Source organism: Crocodylus siamensis, chromosome 1, assembly GCF_052110815.1.
Source record: "Crocodylus siamensis isolate JL-2025a chromosome 1, ASM5211081v1, whole genome shotgun sequence".
NCBI lineage: Eukaryota > Metazoa > Chordata > Crocodylia > Crocodylidae > Crocodylus > Crocodylus siamensis.
Genome location: NC_143395.1, coordinates 409,032,050 through 409,057,836, shown reverse-complemented (window position 1 = coordinate 409,057,836; position 25,787 = coordinate 409,032,050). Strand labels below are relative to the sequence as shown.

General features: G+C 46.5%; 1 protein-coding gene across 1 annotated transcript in view; it reads right to left on the bottom strand.

Annotated features, from left to right (window-relative positions):
- The window catches only part of PRCP (prolylcarboxypeptidase), a 183,155-nt gene that overhangs the window by 31,410 nt on the left and 125,958 nt on the right, over positions 1-25,787 (bottom strand). Inside the window, exon 9 of the mRNA XM_090030682.1 lies at positions 9,106-9,205. Coding sequence (XP_089886808.1) covers positions 9,133-9,205 — 73 coding nt within the window. The 3' untranslated portion in view covers positions 9,106-9,132. The remainder of the gene's footprint in view (positions 1-9,105; positions 9,206-25,787) is intronic.

Here is a 25,787-nt window from a genome sequence, read left to right as displayed (position 1 = left end):
CTGAATTAAGTAAATGGGTGAATGTATAATGATTTAGTTAAACTAAAATAACCTCTGGTGTGGACACTTAGTCAGAATTAAAGTATCCTTTATTTGATTTAACTTAATTCATTTTGGAATTGAGAGAAACTCCATGAAAATTAAGACCACTTTAATTCTGAATACCCACGTCTGCACAGGGTTTTAATGAAGTTTAGCTAACCCTGCTTAAAAGATCAGTCAGATTTAGTCTCCTGAAAATGCTTTTGCAGACACAGGAAGCCCAATCTCCAAGCTTGCCTGCATGAGAAAACTGGCAATATAGAATAAACTCTGTCATAAAGATTATTCCAGAGCATCTCCCCAAGTATAAAAGTGGCTCCCTTCCAGAATAAAAGTGACTTTATTCCAGAATAATTGCTCTCCTTTGGAAGTGCACTAATTATTCTTCAATATTAATGTGACCTTTTCTCTGAAACTGTTGCCCCCAGGTGCTGGGGGATTATTCCCAAACCGCTACTGTGAAACGCCTTATTCTGCAACTCGTATTCCCGTCCGTTTCCCTGTGTAGACAAACCCTTAGTCATTTTCCCTCGTGTGTGTGCAAACAGCTTCCACACATCAGAGGGAAGTTTAAAAGGAGTATTCGATTGCTGTCCAAATCTAACTCTTCCTGCAACGATCCTGCAGGTGAAGAAGGCAGTCTAGTCATGGATGATCCCAGGCACGTTTTCCACAGTTCTGCGCTGTTTGTCACTATTTGGTAAGGGGAAGATGTCTCTGCAAAGCTACAGGAGTGATTCATGGCCACTGAATTACTCAATGGCCTTTCAGCTTTTACATGCATTAAAAGCATGTCTTTGATTTCAGTGGGGCTTCACCGATTTACCTCAGACAAAGATCTGCCTCTTGGTGCCTTTCATGATCAAAAATGGTGAGAGAAAGACATGCTGCCATGGGGGAAGGAAAGAGTAGAATAAAATCACGCATGAAGCCTGAAAAAAGAATGAGGGAAAAGATGCCCCCAAAATGCCACAACTAAGTAATGTGAAGTAAACAGGTCTGAAGGCAAATGCAGGGACTAAGAAATAACAGAGTGAAAAGAGAGAGAGAGGAGGCATTCCCACTGCCAGCTATGCCTGTGAGGCTCTAAGGCAGTGGCTCACAACCTTTTTAGACTTGATGCACCAATCCTCCAGCTGGAGGCATCCCTCGTCTGACTCAAGTCACCCTTTGGATAATGTCTGCTCTTAGTTTTGGCTCATTTTGTGAATACAGAAAATTAACAGAGCCATCCTTGTATGGCAAAGAACTCAGAACGGCTGCAACAGGGCAGCATGTTTTTTAACAGTGGGTTCCTATTTGAAACCCTCGGGTTTATCTTGTGAATTATGTTTGCACACCTAACAGTGCTAACATAGTGTGGCATCTTGCAGCACCCTTGAAAGGACCTCAGGGCATCTCAGGGTGCTGTGGCACCTTAGTTAGGAATCACTGCTCTAAGGGAATGTCATCTCAGGGCGGGTGCTTCTAAGTATGCTCTGCCTTCCCACTCCTACCTGCAAACTAAGCTGGAAAAGTAGGAAAGAAGCCACAAAGTGTCATCCCTCATGGACACAAGTATGATGGAAAGAGAGGTCCCACCAGCAGCCATGGGGTGAAGTGCTCTAAAACATCCCTCCCAGAGAGCACCAGGGAAACAGCATAGATACATAGGTGCTGCAATTGGGACTGACAGTGGTGGGCTCTTGCAACAGGGAACCAGGGGCTCCCGTTACATTAAGGGAGAAGCTGCAGCAGGGATGCCCTCAGATGGGAGAAGACCATGCATTATGGACTAGCTTCAAGGAAGCAGGCAGCCAAAGACCCATAGACGGCACGTGCCTATTGCAGAGAAATGGCAGTAAGCTGCAAGGACATACCTGTGTAAAGAGCACCTGACCAGGAAGAAAAGTGCCCGGGGATATAAGCCTGGGTCTCAGAGGCAGAGGGGCAGTGCACCCTGCGCTCCGCTGGGAAAGGAGCTCCTGCGAGCTCAGGCTGGTGAGGAGAGGAAGCTGTGGGCTGCATCAGGTACTTCCAGGGCTGCCAGAGCCGGACTGTGGGGAAGTGGCTTGACTCAGATGGGGGAGCAGATTGTTTGATTTTAAAGCAGTTGCTTGGATTTTTCTTCTAGTTTGAAACCATAGGGCTGTGTGGTGGCTTCAGGGCTGGAAAGGAGACCACCAGGGCACACCAGGTTTTGAGGGCACACCAGGGGCAGGGGCACACCAGGTTTTAGGCCCTGCCAGGCAGATGTAAGATGTAAGATGAGATGTAAGCCGGCTGAGGCTGACAGTGGCCAGGGCCTGACCCTGAGAGTGAGGCACAGGCAGGCTGAGGCCAAGAAGGCAAGAGTTTGACCCTGAGAGTAGGGCAACAGGCAACCAGAGGCTGAGAGGGCCAGAGCCTGAGCCCAGAGAGCGGAGCAGAGGCAGCCAGGGGCTGACAAGAGGCTAAGACTGAAATGGAGAGCCCGTGGGCCTAGCCTACCAGTCAATAAGCAAAGTAATCTGTAGGCTAAGGCTTAAAAGCCAAAGCCTATACAGGAAGGCAAATGGTGACCAAGTGACATCTGCAAGGCATGGGTGTAACTGCGGAGGCAGCAGGAGGCTACAATTAAGAGTCCTAAGGCTTAAATAAAGGCCATTTGGGCCATAAGTGGTGACACCTGGCTCACAGTGCCATCCAGGCATCAGTACGTCTGCCAGGGTAGAGAGAGACACCCATGGGAAATGGAGTATTTTGGCATTAATGAACCAAGGGCAAAGAGAACCTGAGGAGCTGGTTAGATTGGTAGAGAGTGGTACCGGCACTCCAGGACTCAGGGACAACCTCCCAATCATTAAAAAAGGAACTTCAAGGCATGGCAGGAAAAACAAACAGGGGAGGTTACATAGAGGACTGGGAGTGCAGGTGGGATTAGGATGGCTCTGGGGGCACCACAGCTACTCCAGGGCCGATCCTGCACTGCAAGGAAGGAATAAGGAAAAAGGTGGACATGCAGGGATGTGCATTTCCCATGGGACAAATAGCAGCAGCACATGTTTGTCCCAGGGCACACCCCTGCATGTGCACTCTGGCACGCAGCCAATTGACCCAGGTGGGATAGGGGAGGCTGGGGCTAGTACCTGTGCTGGCCCCAGTAGCCTTATCTGGGCTCCTGGGGGTTTCCCAGGGCAGCAGCAATGCCAATCCAGCCACTCAGAGCCTGGCTAGCAGCCAGAGTGTGGCTCTGGCCAGCCAGGCTCTGTTTCTGGCAGCACAAATTTTGGTGCCATGCTGAATGGGTGCACATGCACCGCATGTGGTTTGCAGCACCTCAAACAGCTTTGAAGCACCACAAACCACACATGCACACTCATCAGACACACCCAGGCTGGCTATCATCATTGCCATTCAAATGTATCAAATAGGTCAAACAGCAACATCGATTTTTCACTGAATTTAAGGCCACAAAGGATCATCTAGATCTTTTACATCCTTTATTTAAGTAGCCAATCAAAGTCACCTGAATTTAAAGTCCAAAAATAATGTTAAATTTTACAGATTTTCATTTTACTAGGTTTCTATATTTAATAGTGTGAGCTACAGTACAACCTCTTCTGCAGCAACATCACACTGAAAGAAGCCTCGACTGGCCATCGATGGCAGACTCCAGCACTTGGGGATAGGTATATCTTGACACCAGTGCTTAGTGTTCACAGCTATCTACTGTGAGTGTGTGTGTGTATGCATGACTGTGTGTGTGTTTGAGGGGATCAGCACCAAGGTTTATGGTCTGACTTTTGCATCCGTCCAATAAACTAGAATTTTATGATGATCCTGTGAGTTGGTGCTTTGTAGCCAACAGGGGGGCCCCCCCACTCCTGTGGGATGCTCCATCCACCTCAGCATCACAGCATTCATGAGCCATGCTGGTACCTCAAGGTATGTAGAAAAAACATTTCAAGCTGTGTCTATGTTCGAATCACTGATAAAATCTTCAGATTTGGATCTGGCCGAATCAAATCGGGGGCAGCGATCTGAATCAATTAATAGAATCACTGTCCCCGATTTGGGCTGAATCTGAATACAAATACAAATACAAATCGAACAGGGCCCACTTTGCACACTCCTAGTAACCAGCCCCGTTCATGACCAAACCCTGGTCTTTAGCAACTAATCTTTTCATTATAATGGTGAAATAAACTGACTAACCCTCTTTGAATAAGGTTTTGTTCCAGACCTATGGGGATTTGTTATAAATAGGCTGTATTGCATCATGGTTTTAAACTCCCCACAAGCAACAAAAGGGACCACGAACCAGCGCTTACCTAGGCAGCACTGTACAGAAGCACCTCACGGTCTGTATTGCATGCCAAGCTCACAACACCCCCAAGAGTTAGGGAACTGGTGTAGCACCTATTTTGCAGAAAAGACGACTGAGGCACAGAGAGACTAACCGGGTTACCCACTCTCCTACGGGGAGCCTGTGGCAGCCCAAGGAATTTAATTCAAATTGTCCAACTGCCAGATAAGCTATTTTAAAGTCCCCCTGACCTCCTTCCTGCTAATGAGGTCTGAACAATTCCTTCAATAGTGGTGATGTTCTTTTTATGGCATCATGCCTCTGAAAGGATCCATCTGGAAACTAGATGCCTCCATTCATAATAAATTAGCAATGCAATAGCAACAGCATCAGCTCTCTTGTATCTGAATATAGGAAACTCATTATGTAGTTCATAGATTTTAACACCAGAAGGGACCGTTGCCATCTGACCTCCCACATAACACAGGCCATGCCACTTCCTTGATTTAATTCCTCCTACAAGCCCAACAGTTGTAACTGAGCTAGAGGATATCTTTTAGGAAAAAAATCCAATCCCAAAGTAAAGATTTAGGTAACAGAGACTACACCACAACCCTCAGTAAGATGTGCCAATAGCTAACTTAAAAATGTGTGCCATGTTTCTTTCTTGTGTTTCTGCAAAATGACTTGTATTTAATGTTTGACTGTATGAGGCATATGCCATAAGAGTGGCACAGACAAATGAGCTTTACACCACTACATGGTGTTCTGACTTTCACTACAGAAGTTTCCTCACATGGATATCAATTTTTCCCCAAATCTCCTGTATCAGCATTCCTCAAATTGGCTTAGCTTTACATTTCTCTCCCCTTCTCCCCCACTATAAATAGCTGAGCCTCATATATCATTTAAGTAGAATAAAACATTACTCCTTGCATTCATTTATTTGATTTTACAGCCTTGCTTGTATGTTAATCAAACGCATAAAGTGCTGAGGTGCATAGGTGCCAAGTAAAAGTCAATATTTCACCGTGAACCTCATTTATCTATATTAGCCTGAAACAAGGTAGATCTGTAAATTTGGGCATTATTGAATTTAATGACAAAGATCAATTACAAGATCTTTGACACAGTGGGGATTTGTCAGGTAAAAAAAAAATCATCACTGCTTCCTAAAGGGGATTATAAATGTTAGCTGGTTGGACGTGTCTTCCTCTGGTACAAGCCTGATACATGCCAATATTGAAATGATATTCATTGTATTTGAAACATAGACTTGCATGTCAAAATTAGTTGAAAATGTATCCAGGGCTAAATCATGGTTGGTTTTTTGATGGGCCCACTATTGTGATTGTCTGGGATACTGGAAAAGAAGCAAAAAGATCTCAGGAGAGATCCAGCATTTTGTTCCAAGGCTATAAGCACATCTGGGCTTGCCAAACTATCTTCCCATCCAGAAAAATAGAGCCTTTATCCTAATTGGGGCCTTTGGGTGTTAATCATGTATACGTGATTAATACTACAGTTCTATGGATGATAAAGCTGGGCTGCTGATTCTTCTTACTGTGGCATGGCCATTGTCCTAGCAAACCTGGATCTACAGGACTCCACTATCCCCATCACTGGCACAATGTGATGCTACCCTGTAATGCAGGGGTCAGCAAAATGGCAGATCTGGCCGCCAGCTGGACTCCATTTCCCAGCAGCCCCTGCCTGCATGGCTGGGGCCAGTTTCCATGGAGACCCCAGCAGCAGCTGTACTATGATAGCATGAGGCCAGGGTTTCCATGGAAACCAGCTCCAGCAGTACTGGCAGGGCAAGTGGCAGGGCACAGAGCTGCTCCAGAGCTCGTCTGAGGTCTTGCGGCAGTGATAGTGTGATCCAGAGCCAAGGCAGAGCCACAGTCTTCAGCCTGAATGCCCGGGGCAGGAGTGTGCAGGCAGCAGATTGCGACTGCGCCAGATGATTGCAGCAGTAACAGCTTGGTCTGGAGCTAAGGCAGAGCCACAATCTGCTAATAAAGGTTGCATGGTGAAGCTCAGTTATTCACTGAAAGGTCTTCAACAGATACCCAAAACACAAGCAAAACCCATGCGATCAGGGATCTCTGTCCTTGAGAATCAAAGGAAATATCACCAAATAGAACTGGGATACTCTCAAATGGGCCATTAGGACAAGAGCAATCTAGCTAGATGTGGCCAATAGTGCCATTTTTACAGGATGTCTGTGTATGTGCTTAATGTTGTTGTTGAAGGGGGAAACCACATCGTCCAGAAAGAGGTGGCCTGTTCCATTGGACACAGATCTGGGCTGCTACTTTGAAGATCTGGGTTTTCCTCTTGCTGCTATTGACCTGCTGGAGGAACTTCAACAAAGTCACTTCACCTTCCTGTGTCTGTTTCCCATCCACCTTTTGTCTACTTCATCTCTAAATCGTAGCCACTCTAATCTACACCTTCCCTGCTGGCCCCAAGCAGGCTCACTGACCCCTCCGCCCTCCCCAGTGCCCCAGATCCTTGCTCACTGCCCCCCCCCCCCACTCTGGCTTACTTGTGGCTGCCCATACTGGGAAGCAAGCAGGGAAGGGTTAACCTGCCTGTCCAGCTGCCACTGCCACTGTTCCTCTCTGGGCAGGCTCAGCCCAGAGAAGAGCAGCAGTCTGGTAGTGGTGACTGGTCGGGAAGGTCAATTAACACTTCCCTGACTGTTCCCGTGGCACAGACAATGCAGGCAGCCATGAGTAATGGAAAGGAAGGGGCAGAAGGAGCCCCAGGGGGCCGGGGGAAGCCCGGAATGGGAGGCAGGGTGGGACTCTTACCTTTCAGCCCTCCCGGCCCCTGCTGGTGTGAAGTACAACTGCTCCAAACACAAGTTAGCCTTAACGCCAAACATTTGTGCAGCTAGTGTAACGTGCAACAAGAGGCTAAGTGTTTGTACAATATCTAGGACTTATCTCTATAGGACTCCATAATAATGAGGCCAAATCCTATTCCCAGTTACTTGTGATGGCAGTGGAGTTGCTCCAGTGTAGATGAAAGGAGCGGTCACCTTATGAATCCATCTCTCCGTGCTGTGGCTCATAAGAGAAGGTGCTGGAGTGCCTGTTATATCTTGAAATCCATACAAAGCTCAGAAACATCCACGTTGCCTTCAAGATGGAAGGTATCGTGCAAAGTGAATGCAGTGCCAAGACAGTCTCTTCAATGTGCCTGAAATGCCAGCTACCTGGAATCCACATAAACTTGGGCTCACATAACTAGTCCCACATGCTTTGCTGTCACCAACCAAAAGAATCAAGTCCAGACAATAATGAGTGACTCGCTCTTTTTCTTAAAGGACTGTATATTGCTTACTTTGTATAAAAGAGAGAAGCAGTGCCAATTAATCTGAAACAGATTGAAGCAGATTTTAATAACTTTAGGAAAGCCATATCAGGTTGTTTGAAGTGCTGAAGAGCAGGAGTGTTGAGAGGGACACGCTAAAAGTGTAAGTCTCAGTTTTGGTTGTCAGTTGTAAAACCTAAAAGAGTAAAAGGAGTGCTTTCATGTGCCTTTATTCAGAGGAATGAGTTTACAGAAAAAAGTAATTTTGCCTTGAAATTGGCTTCAGAGTTTAATGGAAAAAGAAGAGTGAAGCACTTCAGTACTGAAGTGGTTAACAGGAGACAGACAAACAGGCAGGCAGATTATTTTCCCTGTCCCACCTGAGAGAAATGCAAAAAATAAACACACAGCTTAAATGAAAGTGAATGAGATTTAAAGACATTTCTAGAGCCATAGGTGTCTATTAATAACCCTACTAAGGGATTTTGAATAATACTATACAAGAGGTTTAGTCTGATGGTAGATCACAGAACATCATTTGCTCAGAAGCCTTCATAGGTTGATATTGCGTTATTCTGTAGGTGAAGATCTTGGAAGCTTTTATTGTTTTCTCGTTTTCAGCCTTTTGACTACAATCAGGTATAGTACAGTATTTTTTTGTCAGGTGTATGTGCTATATCCCCCATCTTGGGGCTGAATGTTAAATGCAGTTTTGAAACAGGGACATAGGGCACGTCTACTCAAGATGCTTAATGCACAAAAGACTAATTCTGCTGCATATTAGCATGGTGGGCAACACCCATGCTAACGCACAGTAGATTTAATCTAATGCGCAGAAACTTCACCAAAAATAAGTTCATCTGCACTGATGCACAGTAGCACTGATTGCAGCACATTAAGTTAGTACCTATCACTACAGGTACTAAACGTATGGCACATTAATGAACACGTAGATGCGCCCCATGGTGTAGCAACTTGTTCCATCCATACATCCTCCTCTGTGAGCTCTTGACTCCACATGTAGCCAGTCTGCCATTCCCCTTAGAAAGAGGATCAGCGTGAGCAGGTGAGAGCCATTCATTGTATTATTCACATACCACCGAAGCTGCAATTGTGTGACTGAAAATCATAGCTCACCATTACCCTGGGCAGACTGCCGCGATGATCTCACCTCTAATTCCTCTGACCCAAACTGGCAAAAAGACGGTGAGCTTGCAAGCTAGTTGTCCAGATTGGCACTTACTGTTCTATGCTATCCTGGTCTAATCACTATGAAGTTGTACCTTACAGACTAACAAAATCAGAGACACATAAGTTTAGGTAGTCTATAAGGTGTATATCTATCCTGTCTTCTGCTGACTTCAGACTGACATGGCTAACTACCTCTCTCTGCTAATAACTCTGAGGCAATAGCACAGACAGTCCCCAGAATGACAACCCCTGCAAAAGTTTAATTAAAAAAGGAAACTTACTGCTTTGTTGATAGTTATTCAGGCATCTCATCTGCTGTTGCTGTGATGTGCAGCCTTCTCCTCCTTCCTTCTCCTCCTCCTGCCATGGGTGCAGCCACACCTGATAGAAACAATATGTGTGTTTGGGGTGGGGAAGGAAGGGAGCAAAGGCAGCTCAGACAGCTAGCAGTAACTCTGGTGTGTCACCAATGCCAGCTGTTCCAACTCCTTGCATCAGGCTCCCCAGAAATGCTGAGGTCTGCTTGGAAATCATGAAATTAAAAAATGTGTGTGTGTGTAGTATAAAATGTGTAATAAATAATCAAATAAATAAATTAATATATATGCATTCTCTCTGGTTTCAGAGCCATTGGGATGGGCAGTGATCATGTTTTCAGGTCCCCATCTATAACCACATGGGTTAGAACAAATGAAAGCTGACGTGTGCATGTTTTCACATGACTCCCAGAATTGGGCTTTAAGGAAACCACCACCTATCATGAGACTGGAAAATGAAATCATGAGAGTTGGCAGCACAGACCTCATCACAGTCCTATAGCACATATTGCTTGACACTGCCCACTGGAGCAGCAGCCTGCTCCCCCAGTTCCCATGCTCATGTGCATTTTAACACACCTACTAACTATACTCTTCTCTTATTTCTAGCTGTTAACATATTTACTCAAATAGAAAACAACCCTGATTATTAAAAGACCCACTCCCCAATAATTAGATGCTACATATGGAACTTTTTTTTAAATATTATAGTTTTCCAGGTACCGATTCTAATTATTGGAGGTTTGCCCTGAATTTGTCCCCTTCCCTCTGCTACAGCATGGAAAATAAATATGGGGGATCAGATAGCTCTTTGCTCTCTACTTCCCCCAACATTTTCCCCTGGCAGCCCCTTTCCCCTCTCCTTACTGTCAGATCCTGAGCACATGGAAGTGAGGAGCACATCTGAAAACAGCAGCCTCAGAATTAAACATGGCTACAGCAACTTTCATATAGTACCCATGTATTAAGTTTATCCAGAATTAGTTTCATAGTTTGTAGGGTCGGAAGGGACCCGAGTAGATCATCTAGTCCGACCCCTCGCTGTGGCAGGAAACAGTACTGGGGTCAAACGACCCCAGCAAGATGTTCATCTAACCTCCTCTTAAAGACCCCCAGGGTAGGAGCCTGCACCACTTCTCTTGGAAGCTGGTTCCAGACCCTACCCGCCCTGACCGTGAAGTAGCGCCTCCTGATATCTAGCCTAAACCTGCCCCCTGCCAGCTTGTGACCGATATTCCTGGTCACTCCTGGCATTGCACGGGGGAACAGGGACTCCCCCAGTGCCCACTGATCCCCCCTGACTAATTTATAACAGGACACAAGACCCCCCCTCAACCTTCTCTTTGGAGGCTGAACAGGTTCAGGTCCCGTAGCCTCTCCTCATAGGGTCTGCCCTGCTGTCCCCTGATCATGCGAGTGGCCTCCTCTGGACCCTCTCCATGCTGTCAACATCCCTCTTGAAGTGTGGCGCCCAGAACTGGACGCAGTACTCCAGCTGCGGCCTGACCAGTGCCGCATAGAGGGGAAGGATCACCTCCTTGGACCCGCTCGAGATGCATCTGTGGATGCATGCCAAGGTGCGGTTGGCCTTCCTGACTGCCTCGCCACACTGCCAGCCCATGTTCATCTTGACATCAATGATGACTCCAAGATCCTTTTCCGCCTCCGTGCTGACAAGAGGGGAGTTCACCAACCTGTAGGTATGGTGCCGGTTGTTTCTCCCCAGGTGCATCACCTTGCACTTGTCTGTGTTGAATCCCATCCTATTCACATCCGCCCACCCTTGTAGCCTGTCTGGGTCTGATTGAAGCCTGATGCATCCTTCCAGTGTGCCCACGTCCCCCCACATCTTAGTGTCATCAGCAAATTTGAACAGGGTGCATTTTACCCCCTCATCCAAATCGCTGATGAAGATGTTGAACAGTGCGGGCCCGAGGACCGAGCCCTGCAGAACCCCACTGCCCACGTCCCTCCAGGTTGAGAAGGACCCATCCACTACCACGCTCTGGGTGCGGCCCTCCAGCCAGTTGGCAACCCATTTGACTGTGTGGGCGTCGACACCACAGTCCCCCAGTTTCTTAATGAGAACAGGGTGAGAGACAGTGTTGAATGTCTTCTGGAAGTCCAGGAAGACTATGTCCACTGCTACCCCTGCATCTAATGGTGTGGTAATCTGATCATAGAAGGCCACCAGGTTGGTCTGACAGGAAGGCCACCAGGTTGGTCTGGAAGGATGCATGTTATCTTTTTTTGAAGCTGGTGCAAGTCTTAGCACAGGCATTCCATAAACACACTTTTAAGCAACACTTTAACATCTACTTACACATAGTACAAACTATGCATGATATTAGTCCAAAACCAAGGATTCATGTTTTGCCACATAGTTCATTGCCCCAGACCCCAGCAGAGTCAATGGCATTTCAAGTCACAGTGACCCCACCTCAGTACTGCTCAGTACATGTGTCCTCCACATACCCTCCGCAAAGGATCCATGTGTTAATTAGCCCCTACTCATGACTAAAACCAGGTGTTCTTGTCACGAGTCCTGCGATCCTCCAAAAATTTATATGCAAATAAGGTGCAGGACAACCTGGGCTAGCTTTACCTCATGGAGGCCAGCCCATACTAATCATATGCCTCAGGCTGAGAGAGGGGGTGACAACAGGATTCTGAGTGAACTGTATGCAAATTTGTGGCTTACCATGACTTAAAAATCATTGGCAGTGGCTGTGTCTACACAAGACACTGACTTACTACTGTGCAGTAGTGTTGGTTGGCACAAAATGTGATGTGTAATACTACTGCACAGTAGTAATGAGCTACTGTGCAATAAGCATCACCAAAAAGCCATTTGGGGACACTGCTGTGCAGTAACACTGGTTACTGCAGTCATTCAGTGCTTGTGTATGCAAATACTAAATGGCTGTGTAGTAACAACTGTGCAGTCAGGGTCTCATGTAGATGTGATCAGTGAGGGGGACTGCACTTAACGGGCATTACCATATGTCTTATTCAGATAGGCTGCATTAACTTATGCTTAGGTTCCCAACATCATCTTGGCTTTTTTGGCTATGATTAAGCATAGTATTTTTGGCCCTGAGAGGAAGAGTCAGGGCTGACTCTGGCTGTCCTGGTACCAGCCTGGTGTTGTAGTACCTCTAAACCCAGTGCCAGTACCCTGCAGAGGGAACATCTGCCCATTTTTTAAGGGCCACACACACCAAAAATAATGGTTCCTATCAGTATATTTGCCCAATGCGGGTATGTGTTTTCTAGTCATGCCTATTGTTGGCTGCATTTAATCAGCTTCATAGCTGGTTTCCATTGCTGAGCACATGCTGCTTTTGGCAGCAGTTTAATGATAGACAATGTATTTAGTGATATTTCCTTATATACAATTATAAGATGGGGGGGAAAACTTAAATACAGTATTTTTAATCTATGAAAGTTAAAAAGAAGTGCACACTGTGATGAAGAATAAACGCTGCCTCCTGTCAAGTGTAGGTCAGCTCCTGTGTAGAACCAGTGCAGTTCCACTGAACAGGTCCTGGGGAAAGGCCTTCACAAGACTGACGGCACCAAGTGCCTCATGTATAGTGCACAGCCCAGCTCCACAAGGGTTCCCACTGTGGAGTTAGATGGAGGAAGATGCAGGACTAGATTTGTTTCTATGCAGATGTTGATCTTCCATCACACCTGTGGACAGGTACAGAAAGTAGGCCTGGAGTGGCTCCACTACCATACATTGGCCTGGTGGAGAGATGATCCCCCAGAGCTCCCCAGCATCCAGCTGAACTTGTGTAGCTGCAGCCCCTGGTATCAGTCAGTCTCAATCCCTTACTAAGGCTCTTGTATATCAAATCCTTATTACATGATGAATTATGATCTTGAATTCAGTACATTGGACACAGCATAGAGCTCAGATTTCTTCCTAAATGCCCTGGGGAGAGATTTTGACCAAAGGGTAATCCCGTAGGACAGGTCTGGCAGTTAGAAGGCCTGGTCCCAAATTTCTTGCCTGATATTGGATAACTCTGGGCTTTACTTTCCATACATGTAACAAAGGAAATTGTAACTAATTCCTGCCTCCCTGGGACACAGTCAGATTCAATGAATTCCCCTTTGTAAAGAACTTTCAGATTTGGATACTGCTGTAGAATTGCAAAAGACTGACAATACTAAAGAGTAAAAGTGGCTGACGCCCGGTGCGCACATAGGGTGGCCATTCATCCGGTTTTATAGAGGACAGTCCAGTTTTCTGGTCCTCTGTCCTCTATTGATATGAAACCGGATGCCTTTATGTCCTCTATTTTACACCGCTTGGCACCCTCCCGCTGCCGACACCACTGCAGCCGCCTGTGGGAGCTCCCCACTCAGCCCACCTTTGCCACAGACAATGCTGCAGCTGCTTGCAGGAGCTCTCTGCTTGCTGCCGCCATGCACCCACCACTGACACCGCTGGCAGGAGCTCGCCGTGCCCCCCCCAGCCTGGGGAGGCATGCACATTCATGGCGGTGGGGACAATGCAACTGTCCTCTATTCTTGAGGTATCTCAATGGCCACCCTGTGTGTGCATGATGCATCACTTCGGGGACAACAAAAGCATTGTTAATTCTAACCTAGCCGATACAAACGCATTGGGAAGAAGAGGCACCTTTCTGCACTCAGATTTAATGGATCTGTGTTCAGGCAAAAACCTTATGCTTTACTTTTTTTCTTTTTACAACTAACTCTTATTTGATTGCACAATCCTAGTATTTTAGCACCACCTGCCGGAGATTGCCTATAATGTACTTGAAAAACTACACTGCTATCTGATGAACTACAAGTCTGAGCTTTATTCAAAGAAAATATGCCTCACCTTTATGACTATAGCTTTTAAGGGACAATTTAGCCTGACCTGTATGACATAAAACATAGGTCATCCAAAAGATAAGTGGTGTAAAGAAAAAGAAAGTTTTGATGATAGAGATTTGTATATTTTTTTGATGATAAATCTGCTGAGCCATAGCTAAACCTAAATCTGATGCATATTCAGATGCTACAAGGTATCAGATTCAAGCCAGCAATATCTCATGGTCAATGGGATCAAAGGCAAGTGACAGACATAATAAAAATTACAGCACAGACACCTGACTTCTGTCCATCCTCAGAAGGTCAAACAAGGATATGAAGCCAGCCAGCATCTCATTCACATAAAGTCACTGGTCATTCTCTCCAGCTTACCTATATGGCCCCCTTCATCTTAAGAGTTCTCCTTTTTATCTGCAAAAGCTGTACATGTATCCACACAGAATTCAAATTTGAAGTACATTTTTCTCACATCAATAAATTGTTGAGTGAATATACCTAAAACCCACTGTTTATTTTGACTCTATTCATACCAAATCATTCTAGTTCCTACTTTTACTGAACAACACGATTATTGCCTGGATCTACAGGCCAGTGGACAATCAGCCCAGGCTAGCGACATGTTGGCTGGACAAGCAGATTGGATATCTGAGCTAACTGCAGGACTGGCCCCCCTGAGGGCCTGACTGCTGCGACCACCAACCCAAGTATTTAGGACTGCACCTACTAGTGGCACTTGGACTAGTCAATACAAACACAGGTGATGTGTAGGGGGGCACGGTGGGGCACATACACCCCATGAGATTGGCCACTGCTAAAACCGCCAGCTTCTGCAGCCAGTTGCCGCCCCCCCCCCCCCCCCCCGGCTGGCTGCCAATGCAGCCACAAGTGGCTGCAGGTCACCCCTGCTTGCCACCCCCCACACCCACCCCCCACAGTGCGCCTCCAGTCACGGGAGACACTGCTCAGTCAGGAATATAAAGTTGTTCCAACTCCCTCTCCAGTTATTGGCTCATTTCCTGATTTCAGCGTCTGACCTTCCTCTTTCTTCCTGGTTGCGAACCCCAGACCTAACCACTTAGCCAGATGATCCACATCCCAGTTTCTTACAGTTACATACTGGATGCAGTTTGCACTGGAAATTATTGCTCCCGAGTGCAGCATTTACACGTGCACTCAGAACTGTGGCACGTTGAGCCCGGGCGGCACAGCTCTGGTTGGCAGGGAGCCTCGGGAGGCCAGCCTGCCAGCCGGGGACTGCTGCACCCTGCCTCAATGTGCTGCAGAGGGGCTGGCTGGGGCACCAGGGTGCTCCAGTGTGGTGCTAGCCAGCAGGGAGCCCCGCACTGTAGCACCCTTGTGCCCCAGCCCGGTCTGGTCAGCATCTATAGTTGCAAAGCAGCAGGGTAAATAACTCCAGCACAGAATAGTACTTGAGGTAGCAGGTACTATCCTGTGGCAGAGTTAATTAGTTCACTTCAGCTTAATAGCACTGCACGTGTACATGGTGACACTTTACTGTAGAGCTAATTAGTCAGCTCTGCAGTAAATATTTAATGTAGACACACCTATTGACACATCTATCCTTGCCTTGGAAAACCAGTGGATCTTGTCATAACAGCAATGAACAAAATAAGCATTCAAATATAAATCAAACTAATACTCCATTTTTGAAAAGTGCTAGGCAAGGAACTGCAAGTGTGTTTGTGCTTGTTCAAGTGAAGAATTTGTATGAACAAGTGCAGACTGATAACTTTGGTTAAACCCCAAAGCTTAATAAGTTCAAGGCACAAAGCCTACACATTGCACACAAAGCTAAGGTTGAACATGCAGCCTTAATGCTGAAGTTCCTTCTAATGTGTGGGGAGAGGATTTGTGGGTAAGTTCCTAGATTTCTTTAAAAGTCTAAGTGGGTTGCTTAGCCCGCTAGCTATGCACGGGAATTTGTTCAGTCTTTTAAACAAATCAAAATCCCTCAAACCCCTGCATGAAGCAGGGCAAGCAGTGTGCAGCCAGTGCACAGAGGGTCCGATAGGGACCAAGACACTGGCAGCAGTACAAGATGGCCTGGATCTCCAACCCCCTGCATGAGACAGGGCAGCAGTGCACAATCGGTGCACGGAGGGTCCAGGATCAGACCAAGGCCTTGGAGCTGCACGCAGCCACTCAGGTCTCCAACCCTGCACAAGGCCAGGCATGGGAGCAGAGGGGCCATCGGTGCTTGGGACACTGCACAGGGCCACGAGCAACCCAGGAGGTTGGGAGAGCCCAACACAGCTTAGGCCCTCCGCAGGAGGTGAAGACAACTCACACGGGAGGCAGGTGCTGCATAGTCGGTGCCTGGAGGAGTCATGAGTCGCCCAGAAAATGGGGGTTCCCACAGGAGAGGGAGGTCTGCCCCCTCCTGGCATCCCCAGCTGGGGAGATGCCCCAAAGGGAAGGGCTCTAGGGTCAGGGCCTGACCAGCTGGGTAAGTTGAGCAGAGTTATGATAGCCCCTTAGGGTCTCAGGGCACCCAGCCTTGCTTTCTTTTGCCATCTTCCCCTCCCCCCCCCAGGGTAGTTTCTTTCAGTGCACAACAGTTGTGGTCGGGCAGCGTGCTAACCTTTGTTTTCTGTGAACTCTGCGCCTCCAGTTTTGTGAACTCTGCACCTCATGCTTTGTAACTTCACACCCCAGTAGAGTAGAAGACTTCATAACGTTTAATGTGACCCTTGTTTTTACCTTCCGACCCCTCACCTATATATAGCTCTGTATGTATGTGTGTGTGTGTATATATATATTACTTCTAGTTCCTGTATTTATATGTATATATATTATAACTTTTTATGTTTTATTAAATTTGTCCATTGCTAAGTTTATCATGTGTCCTGGCCTCACACTATGGGGGGAGAAGGGAAACTGCATCCAGCAGGCAGTTTCACCTCCCCAGCACGTCAGCACCCACTCCGTCCCTTCATTTGAAAAGGGGGTACCTATACTAATACCACCCCGGTTACACCTCTGCTCTGTCTCAGACACTAAGGGGGGAGCTTTGCTCTGGCCCCAGTAAAGTCTAACAGCTCCTTGGAGCGAGCTGGTCCCTTCACAACGTACTTCCCCCTCCTTTTCCTTACACTTCCAGCAGCTTTTCAAGCTCTCATGGGACACTTCCTGCTTACCCAAATGCCCTGCAGCTGGGCTTTCTTAATGAGGCTTACTGTTCCTCCTGAAAAGGACAACTACCCTTACACAGTAGGTTTTGCCATTAGACTTTGCCCAGTGCCAAATCTGAACCTTGATAAGGAGGGCAGAAGTGCCAGAGGGGAGACTAGCACCATCATCACTAATCAGAACACAGATCCTGATCCAGGCAAAACAGATGCCGAGTTTGGCAGCTGATGCTGAGACCCTTAGGGTAATTTCTGCCATCAGGATGGCTAGAGATGAAGCTGACCCAGCTCCAGACCACATGTCTTGTCATGAAAACAGCCACCTGGATGCAAGGGAGTGAGACAGGTCAAGGAAATATGGCACTTAATGCCTGAAAGCACTTAATGCCCACCAAGCACCAGCGTCTATGCAGAGAAGCAACTGAAGTCCCGTCGGCCTCTTCCTCAGCGTGACAGCACAACTGGTCTGCTGCTGAGAAGCCTAACAGATCTGGTGTGCCGCAGCACAGAGCAGCTATCTCCCTTACTTCGCTGGCATGTCCAGGAGGAGGTACTGGGTTCACAGCACGCACGAATCACACCAAGGAGCCCAACCCCTCCAACAAGTGGGAGATTGTTGGGGAGAGGCACTTTCATTAGCAAGCCATGCTAATTAAAAGTGCCTGAGCATCATGTGCATCAGCATCCTTAGAGTGAAAAAACGGCGGCAGCGCACTTTGAACTAAAGCTCATTCAATGAGCTTTAGTTCAAAGCACCCCGGTGCGATTGTTCAGCGCGGAGACACTGATACACGTGACTCTGGAGGCTGCTGGAGCACATTAATTTCCTCACTCCAGCAGACTCGATTAATGGAGTCTGCCTCGATGTGCTGGATTTACAGAGTATCACAACAGCCGCCCTGCATGTGTGTAAGTGCCCAGTGTGTGCACAGGAGGCAAAAGTAGGTGGTGTGTGGGCACAAAACGGAGTGCAGAAACAACCCCGTGCAGAGATCTAGGGCACTGGGACATGCCTCACACATTATTTCCCTGGGGGACCAAGCAGTAATATTTGTGTTCATTGCTAGCCAAAGGTACGCGTCTGAATTCCCACAGTTGAAACACCTGACTCAGATCTGCATATTAAATGCCTCTCAAATAAATAATAAGTTCACTAGAGATCCAAAATGCCTAGTCCAGCGATTCTCAATCAGGGTGCCGAGGAACCCAAGGGTGCCACACAATATCAGCACTGATAGGAGTGCAAGCATGCACATGATTCCCAAGATCAACCCAGAAATTTCAAATCAGAGTCCAGAGCAGCAAAGGCAGCTGATGATGGTCTTGCCTCTGCCTTCTACCTTTTTGCATCCTAGTGATTAAAGCGCTTGTCCAGGAAGCACGCTTGGGCTCTAGGCCACCCACTGCCTGAGAGAATTCAAGCTGCCATCTCCTGCTTCCTAGGACGGCGCTTCTCACCGGACTATACAACCGGCTCAGGTGGGCACGCTCTCCACCCTTCCTGTGGAAGCTGATCTGCTGCGCAGGCAAGAATTGCGGCCTAAAAGCAGAGCAAGCAAAAGGGAAGGTATCTCCGTAGCCCAGTGAGGATAGCTCTGCCCTGGGAGAAGTTACCTTTTATTTTCTCTCCTTATATAAACTCTGTCGAGTTAAACGCTCTTGAAAGAGACGTTCCAAGCTGTAGGCTCAGGGGCCTCCAGCTGAGCTTGTCTGAAAAAGTGAGAGAAGAAAAAATCCGTTTGCTACGCTGCACGAGATCACAAATACCTGACTCTTGAAGGAATGAGTATCATTGCAGTGAGAGCAGCCTGATATCGTCATTCAAGCCACTGAAAAGAGGCTACCCGGTGCGTATGGTCCCTCACATGCTGCATCACCCTGGGAGTCAGAGGGCTTATGGCAGTGAATATGGGAGCTTAGGAGAGACTTCCTTTGTGCCCGGATGATTTTAGTCTTCAACAGTTACACAAAACGTTATGAATATGGTAATAGCCACCATCTGGCTCAGTAAATATTACCTGCCAACAAGAAAATGCAAGCATTAGCTAAGTAAGGACAATTCATAATCAGCAGTTGGCTTGGGGCTCCCAATGTGGCACATGCCAATTAAAGGAAGAAATTAGACTTTAGCTGAATCTCTGTGGAATTTATTTGGCAAAAAACCTTGTAAAACATTTCATCCCGGCATATGTATTTTGATAATACAGGTGGAGATTTTAATTAAGAAGTAAAAAGAAAGCTTATTCGTGTATATTCCATGGCAAAATTGTTTCCATCAAATCCACATTTAAAGCTCTCTCCATTTGCTCTGTATTAAAGTGACTGTAGTAACAAAGCACATCCTCCTTTGGCTAGCGCTTGGTTTGTGCTAGGGATACTCAAGATGAACACAGTTAGTGGAATAAATGAAGCCTTGATTAAGCATAATCTCCTCAGTTTGAACGTTGCTGGATCTGTAGGTAAAGCCCTACCCTTCCCTACTGCAGTGCCGAGATAAGGAATCAGTTCTGCAGAAATGACAAAAATGCCTAGGATACAATGTGGTATGGACTGGCTCCAGCTCTATCCCCACACTGAATTAATAAAATCTTCAGTGAATCAGTGGAGTACTTAACAAAACTTGGGTTGTAGCACAGCAGAAACATCACGTTAAGCATTTCTACTATTAAAAAAAAAAAAGACCTGGGACTTAGATCAGCACAAAACAGGAGAAGCAGCAGCCCCCTACCTTTACTAATGAACATAGTAGTGCCAGCCTCAGCCCAAGCTCCATTCCACAGTGCTCTTAAGCACGTGCTTAGCTCTAAGCATTAACATGGATAGGGCTTATCTCATTCTCCTTAAAGCTAATGGAAAACCTCCTGCTGACTTCAATGAGTTGGACTAAGCCCAGTGGGACTACTGTCATGCAAAAGCACTGCAATATTTTGCTGGATAAGTATCCATGTCATTAGTAGTATTTGCACTTATCTCACATTGACATAAATAGACACTCAAGGCGCGGGCCAGTGAAGGACCGAGCAAAGTGAATACAAAGTGGGTGGAAAATGTTACCAACCTAACTAGGCAACTTTGCATGTAAACGACTGCAGAAAGGACAGGACAGGGCAGAACCAGGCACCTTCACTTGAAATGCTTTCAAGAAGGCAATCCAGACTTCACGTGCACAGGATGTTCCCACACATGAAAAAGGCATCACATATAAACAGACTCCTATTAGATGGTACGAAAATTATCATTATTTTAATACTGCAGCTGTGGCCAGAGAACCCAATTAAGCATCATGACCCCACTGTAGAAACAAAGAAAACAAAGACAGTATCTGTCCCAGAGACCTGGCAATCTAAGATTTAGACAACATGCAACAGGCAAACAGACAGAGAGCTGGGAAGCAGGACGACAAGGTTAGAGACAGGTGTGTGCGCATAAATTAGGCATCATCATGGTCTCAGTAGCCAGATGCGATCACCAGTCTTACTGATGGCAGATGGCCACAATTTGTAGATATCACTGCAAAGGGAAACTTTAAAAAGGGATTTACAAGGGGGATTACAGGGTGGCTTTGAGGTTTGCACAGTTTACAGCTCTGGTGTTCAAAAATGGTGAAGACGAAGGTTAGTCTACTGATCACGGGCTGTTCATATATGAGAAGCCTCATATATGAGGCTCAAAGGGGGGTTGGCTCATATATGAGACCTCAAAGGGGTTTGGCTTATTGCTTATTCAGCCTCACAAAACAAACTCTGAAAGAAGATTTAGTTTCTGCCTGTTAATAAATTGGGAGGAAAACAGGAGAGAGGAAAAATAATTATTTTTCATTCCAAGGGCATGTTGGAGGGGTGCAGGAGAGTGGTGAAGTTGTGTCCTCATTGGGCCAGGGCACGCATCCAAGCCTTACTCCAGACTCATGCCAAAGAGTGACCCCAGTCAGCCCAGCTGTTAAACTGTGCCCAGCCACCCCAACTGGATATGATGGTAGTCGCATCACTCCCTGTCATACCAACCGCTCCCCGAATTGTTGTGCCTTTCGTATGATCCTCAGCGCACAAGTCATGGGACAAATGTTTGACAGTGCTGGCACAAGAACCAATGTGTGTAAAGTGGACAGGAATAAATTTAGGAAATTAGAAGATTTCCAACCGTCCGACCAGTAAGGCTGTGGAAGAGCCTTGTAATCAGAATGGACAGGACAAAACCCTAACTGCTTTTAGATGGGAGTGTGGTCGTTTTCTGAAAAGTATTATAGTACATGGTACCTGTGACGGCATGGAACTGGACCCCACAACCCAGAAGGCCATTTCCAAGCCTATGTTCTCCATTCCTTATGTAAGGATGCCTGCAGGCAAAGTAAACTTTATTATCCTTGGCAACTTATTTAATCCCCTCTACAACTGTTTTTCACTATGCTGTGTTTGGCTTATTCTGGTCAGACTTGATAGAAACTTATGTTTGAAAGCTTGTCTAACTCTATCCCAGCTATACCATTGGCCCAATAAAAGATATGACCCTATCACACTAATGCAGTTACAGGCACCCAAATGTTCTTAGAGAAGTTAGTATTCTTCAGATGAATATAAAATATATAAGAAAGATATTCTGTGCAAATCTAAGCAGCTATAAATTGGCTCAAATGCTGCAGTCCAGAAAAGCACATTCATCAACAGGACTCAGATATATTTTTTTAAAGATTGTATTTGCCAATTCATTGCCTGAATGAGACCCATGCTGGTAAAGTACCACGTCTCAATATATGATCAAAAGCCCAAGCATCTCTTTGTAGCAGTAGTTGCCCTAGCAAGGTAATAATTTACAACTCTTCCCTGTCCCATCTCCCTGCTTAATGTAAATAGCTAAATTATAGCTAAAGCATGCAACAGCAAATAAATTCCTACACACATACCCCACCCAGCTTATCGCTAACAATTGTGTGCATGTGTGTGTGTGTGTGTGTGTATGTGTGTGTGTACACCACACCCCCCCAGTCAATTCCTTCAGTGGCCATCAGAGAAGTTTAAAGGCTAACTTAAATCACAGTGTACAAATACCTATGTGAGGAACAAAATACAGATACTAAAGGGCTTTTCAATCATGCAGACAAAGGTATAAATAGATCCAATGGCTGAAAGTCAAAGCTAGACAAACTCAGGCTAGAAATAAGATGTGGTTTAATGAGTACAACTGACAATTAACAATTAAAACTAATTGCCATAGGTTGCAATGGATTCTTCATCACTGGAAACAATAAATTAAAACTGGATGCTTTTCTAAAAGAGAAGGCTGTAGTTCATACCAGGCGCATCTACACAAGACATTGACTGCAAAGCTGTGTAACTAGCTCCACTGTATAGTGTCACGTGTGGCAGGAAACTAATTAACTCCGCCTCAGGTTAGTACTTGTGAAAACACAAGTGCTATCCTGTAGCAGAGTTTGTTACTGAACAGCAGCGCACATGTAGATGCAGACGGGACTGGCTGGGGCACAGGGGTGCTAGCCAGCCCCGCACTGAAGCACGCTTGTGCCCCAGCCAGCCCCTCTGCAGCACATTGAGCTGGGTCACAGCAGCCCCAGGATGGCAGGCTGACCCCCTGGGCCCTCTACCAGCTCAAGCTGCTCCAACCCAGCTCAACATGCTGCAATCCCAGGGGCACATGAAGACGTGTCACCCGGGAGCAATAAAGTTTGGTGCAATATGCCCTGGAGTTTGTTCATTCACCTTAATTTCACACGTAGATGCACCCACAGGGATTAATTCAAGGAAGCTGTATGTCCTTTGTTATATATTAACTCAAATTAGATCATTACAATGGTCCCTTCTGGCCTTATATACTATGAATACACAAGGCGCACACATTTGTACCAGGTATTTTTCTCATTATACAAAATATGTATGTGTATGTAGCAACATACCCACACAGGTACTAGTAGCGAAGTATAACCTCACAAATTCAAATATCAAAAATCCAGGATTCTTGAAAATCCAGCACATTGGAGAATAGCGACAGATGGTGCCAGAGCAGCAGAGGAGGAAGCTTGCACGGGGCGGCTGCTGCTGCCATCCACCACCCCACACCACCGCTCCACATGCGGCTACTGCTCCAGGACCAGCCACCGCTCTGGTTTAAAAAATCTGGAATTTTCACTATTCGGGCAGGTTCTCGGTCCTGAGCATGCCAGATTTATGAGGTTATGCTGTCATACAAAGCAATATTTTTGTATCTTGGTGCTCTAGGCACCCTGGCATAACTGATGCCAGAATCTACCTAATTTTAAACTAAGCATTCAGAGTAAATGTTAGTCTGTAGTAGTCAAAGCAAACCACTTGAGGGCTCTAGAGGACTTCAGTCTGCTGCATTTTCCTGGCTAAGCCTATTTCATCACGGCAGTACATAAGGTTTCACCAAAGATTTGAGTACTAGCATTTATTAGTCTTTTTGTCCTGACCCCATCCAAGAGGACTCTCCTGTAAATTCAGGTATGCAATCAAATCTGACAGCTGCGGTAATGGCTGCACTAATAAATCAAGTGGAAAAACTAAGGTGATGCTAGTATTTATATCCATCCTTAGATGATTGGAATAGTTCACCTGGGTGCCTAACCCCTAACTATTCAAATAGTCACAACTACAAAAATACCAGCCTGCTACAAATACAGCAGTGTACTCCCTTCTTTCCAACTCAGACTTAGTCACGGTGCCTCATGCATTTGTCACCTCCAGGCTTAATTTGCACAGGTCCATGCACATTGGCTCGACTTTAAAAAAGCTTTAGCTGGTTCAGGATACTGCAGTCCATCTGTTCAGCCATGCCGCTTGCTGAGAACACCTCAGCCACTGGGTGCTGTTCTCTTCATTGGTTCACTGCAAGCCAGAGCAAATCAAAGTCAAGGTTTTGAACCTCATCTTCAAAGTCCTCCATAAAGCTGCGCACCCTGGGAGGCATGGGGGGCATGTGCCCCCAGGTCTGCATAGGGCAGGGCAGGCTGGCATTGAAGGCTGGGGCCGGGGCTGCGCCAAGCTATTCTGACTCAGGGCAGGGCAGGGCAGGCAGGCACTGGAGGGTCCTGGGGCTCTGTCCCCTCTGGTCCAGCAGTGCAGCCAAGGCTGGCCCCACTCTGACCCTCGGCTCCGGGCCTCCCGCCCCCCCAGGTCGTGCAGGGCTGGGGCTGGGGCTGGTGTACAGTGGATTAATCGGCATAGGGGGTGCCAGCACTGGGCGATGACCCCAGGCATGGGGGAAGACACAGCCCCATGGGCACAGCTGGCCCTGGTCCCGATCCCAATCCTGGGCCCGGCTCCACTCCGCTCCCTCCCAATCCCTGCCTGGTCCCAGCCCCACTCCCTTTCCCCACCCTTCCCCATGGCCCTTTCCCCTTTCCTCCACAGACCTTCCCACCTCGGGGGTGGGCACGCACACATGTGCACGTGTGCTCAGCTCCCTTCCCCCACAAAATTTTCTGCCTCCACCTATGTTTAATAGTGAGTGCTTGAAAACCCTGCTAAAAGCAATCTTCTCCAGCAGTGCCTCAGTAAGAAACTCTCTGACTTCCCTGATGATCTTAACACAATTGATCACTGGGAGACCTTCAGGAAAGGCATCAATAAGGTGTGCAAAAAACTTCTGTGCTTCTCCCCAAAGAAGCATCAGGACTTGGTAAGAATGATGGGGAAATCCAAGCTCTCATTGACAGAAAAGGGAGAACGTTCAAACTGGGCAGAATGACATCTACTCCAAACAAAAACAAGAGATGTATTGCCTTAGTGAAGCTGATACCAAGAGGACAACTCAAGAGTAAACAAGCAAGAGGTGGGAGGACAAAGCAAAAGACATTCAAAAGTTTGTCAACAGTGGCAGCATGCATAATTTCTTTGGGACAACAAAACCATCTATGGGCCATGCACACGGAGCTGTCCCTCTGAGATCCAAGGATGGAACAGCACTCTTTAAAGACATCTCCACTATCAATGCACAGTGGAAGAAGCACTTTCAAAAGCTCCTGAACTGAGACTCTAATGCCGAAGATAATACCAAAGGCATTTCACAACACCCCATTAAGGTCTATCTTGCATATCCACAAACTTATCAAGAGACCTTGCAATCCATTAAGAATATGATGAACAACAAAACAAGTGTTCCTGATAAATACCGGTTAAAATTTATACGCAAGGTGAAAAAACCTCTCTTATCATACACACATCATTATTATAAAAATCTGAAAATATCAAGAGATTCTCATGACTTGAGAGAGACCAGATTTTCACCATGATCAAGGAAGAAGATAGATCTGATTGCACTAATTGCTGTGGTTTTTCACTCCTTTCCGTAGCTGGAAAGATTCTCTCACCCACGTTCTCATCAATACGCTCACTTTGCCCCCAAAGAAATTCTATCCAAGTCCTAACGTGATTTCAGACCGCTCGGAGGTACAATAGATATGGTCTTTGCTTCTAGACTGCTCCAGGAAAAATGCCACAAACACCAGAGATCCTTAAATGGCTTTGACTGACCTGATTAAGGCCTTTGATTTAAACAACAGAAAGGCCCTATGGAAGATCCCAATGAGATTTAGATGCCCACCAAAATTTGTTACCATTATCAAACTTATGGATGATGACATGATAATAACAACTAGGGGTGTGTGAAGCT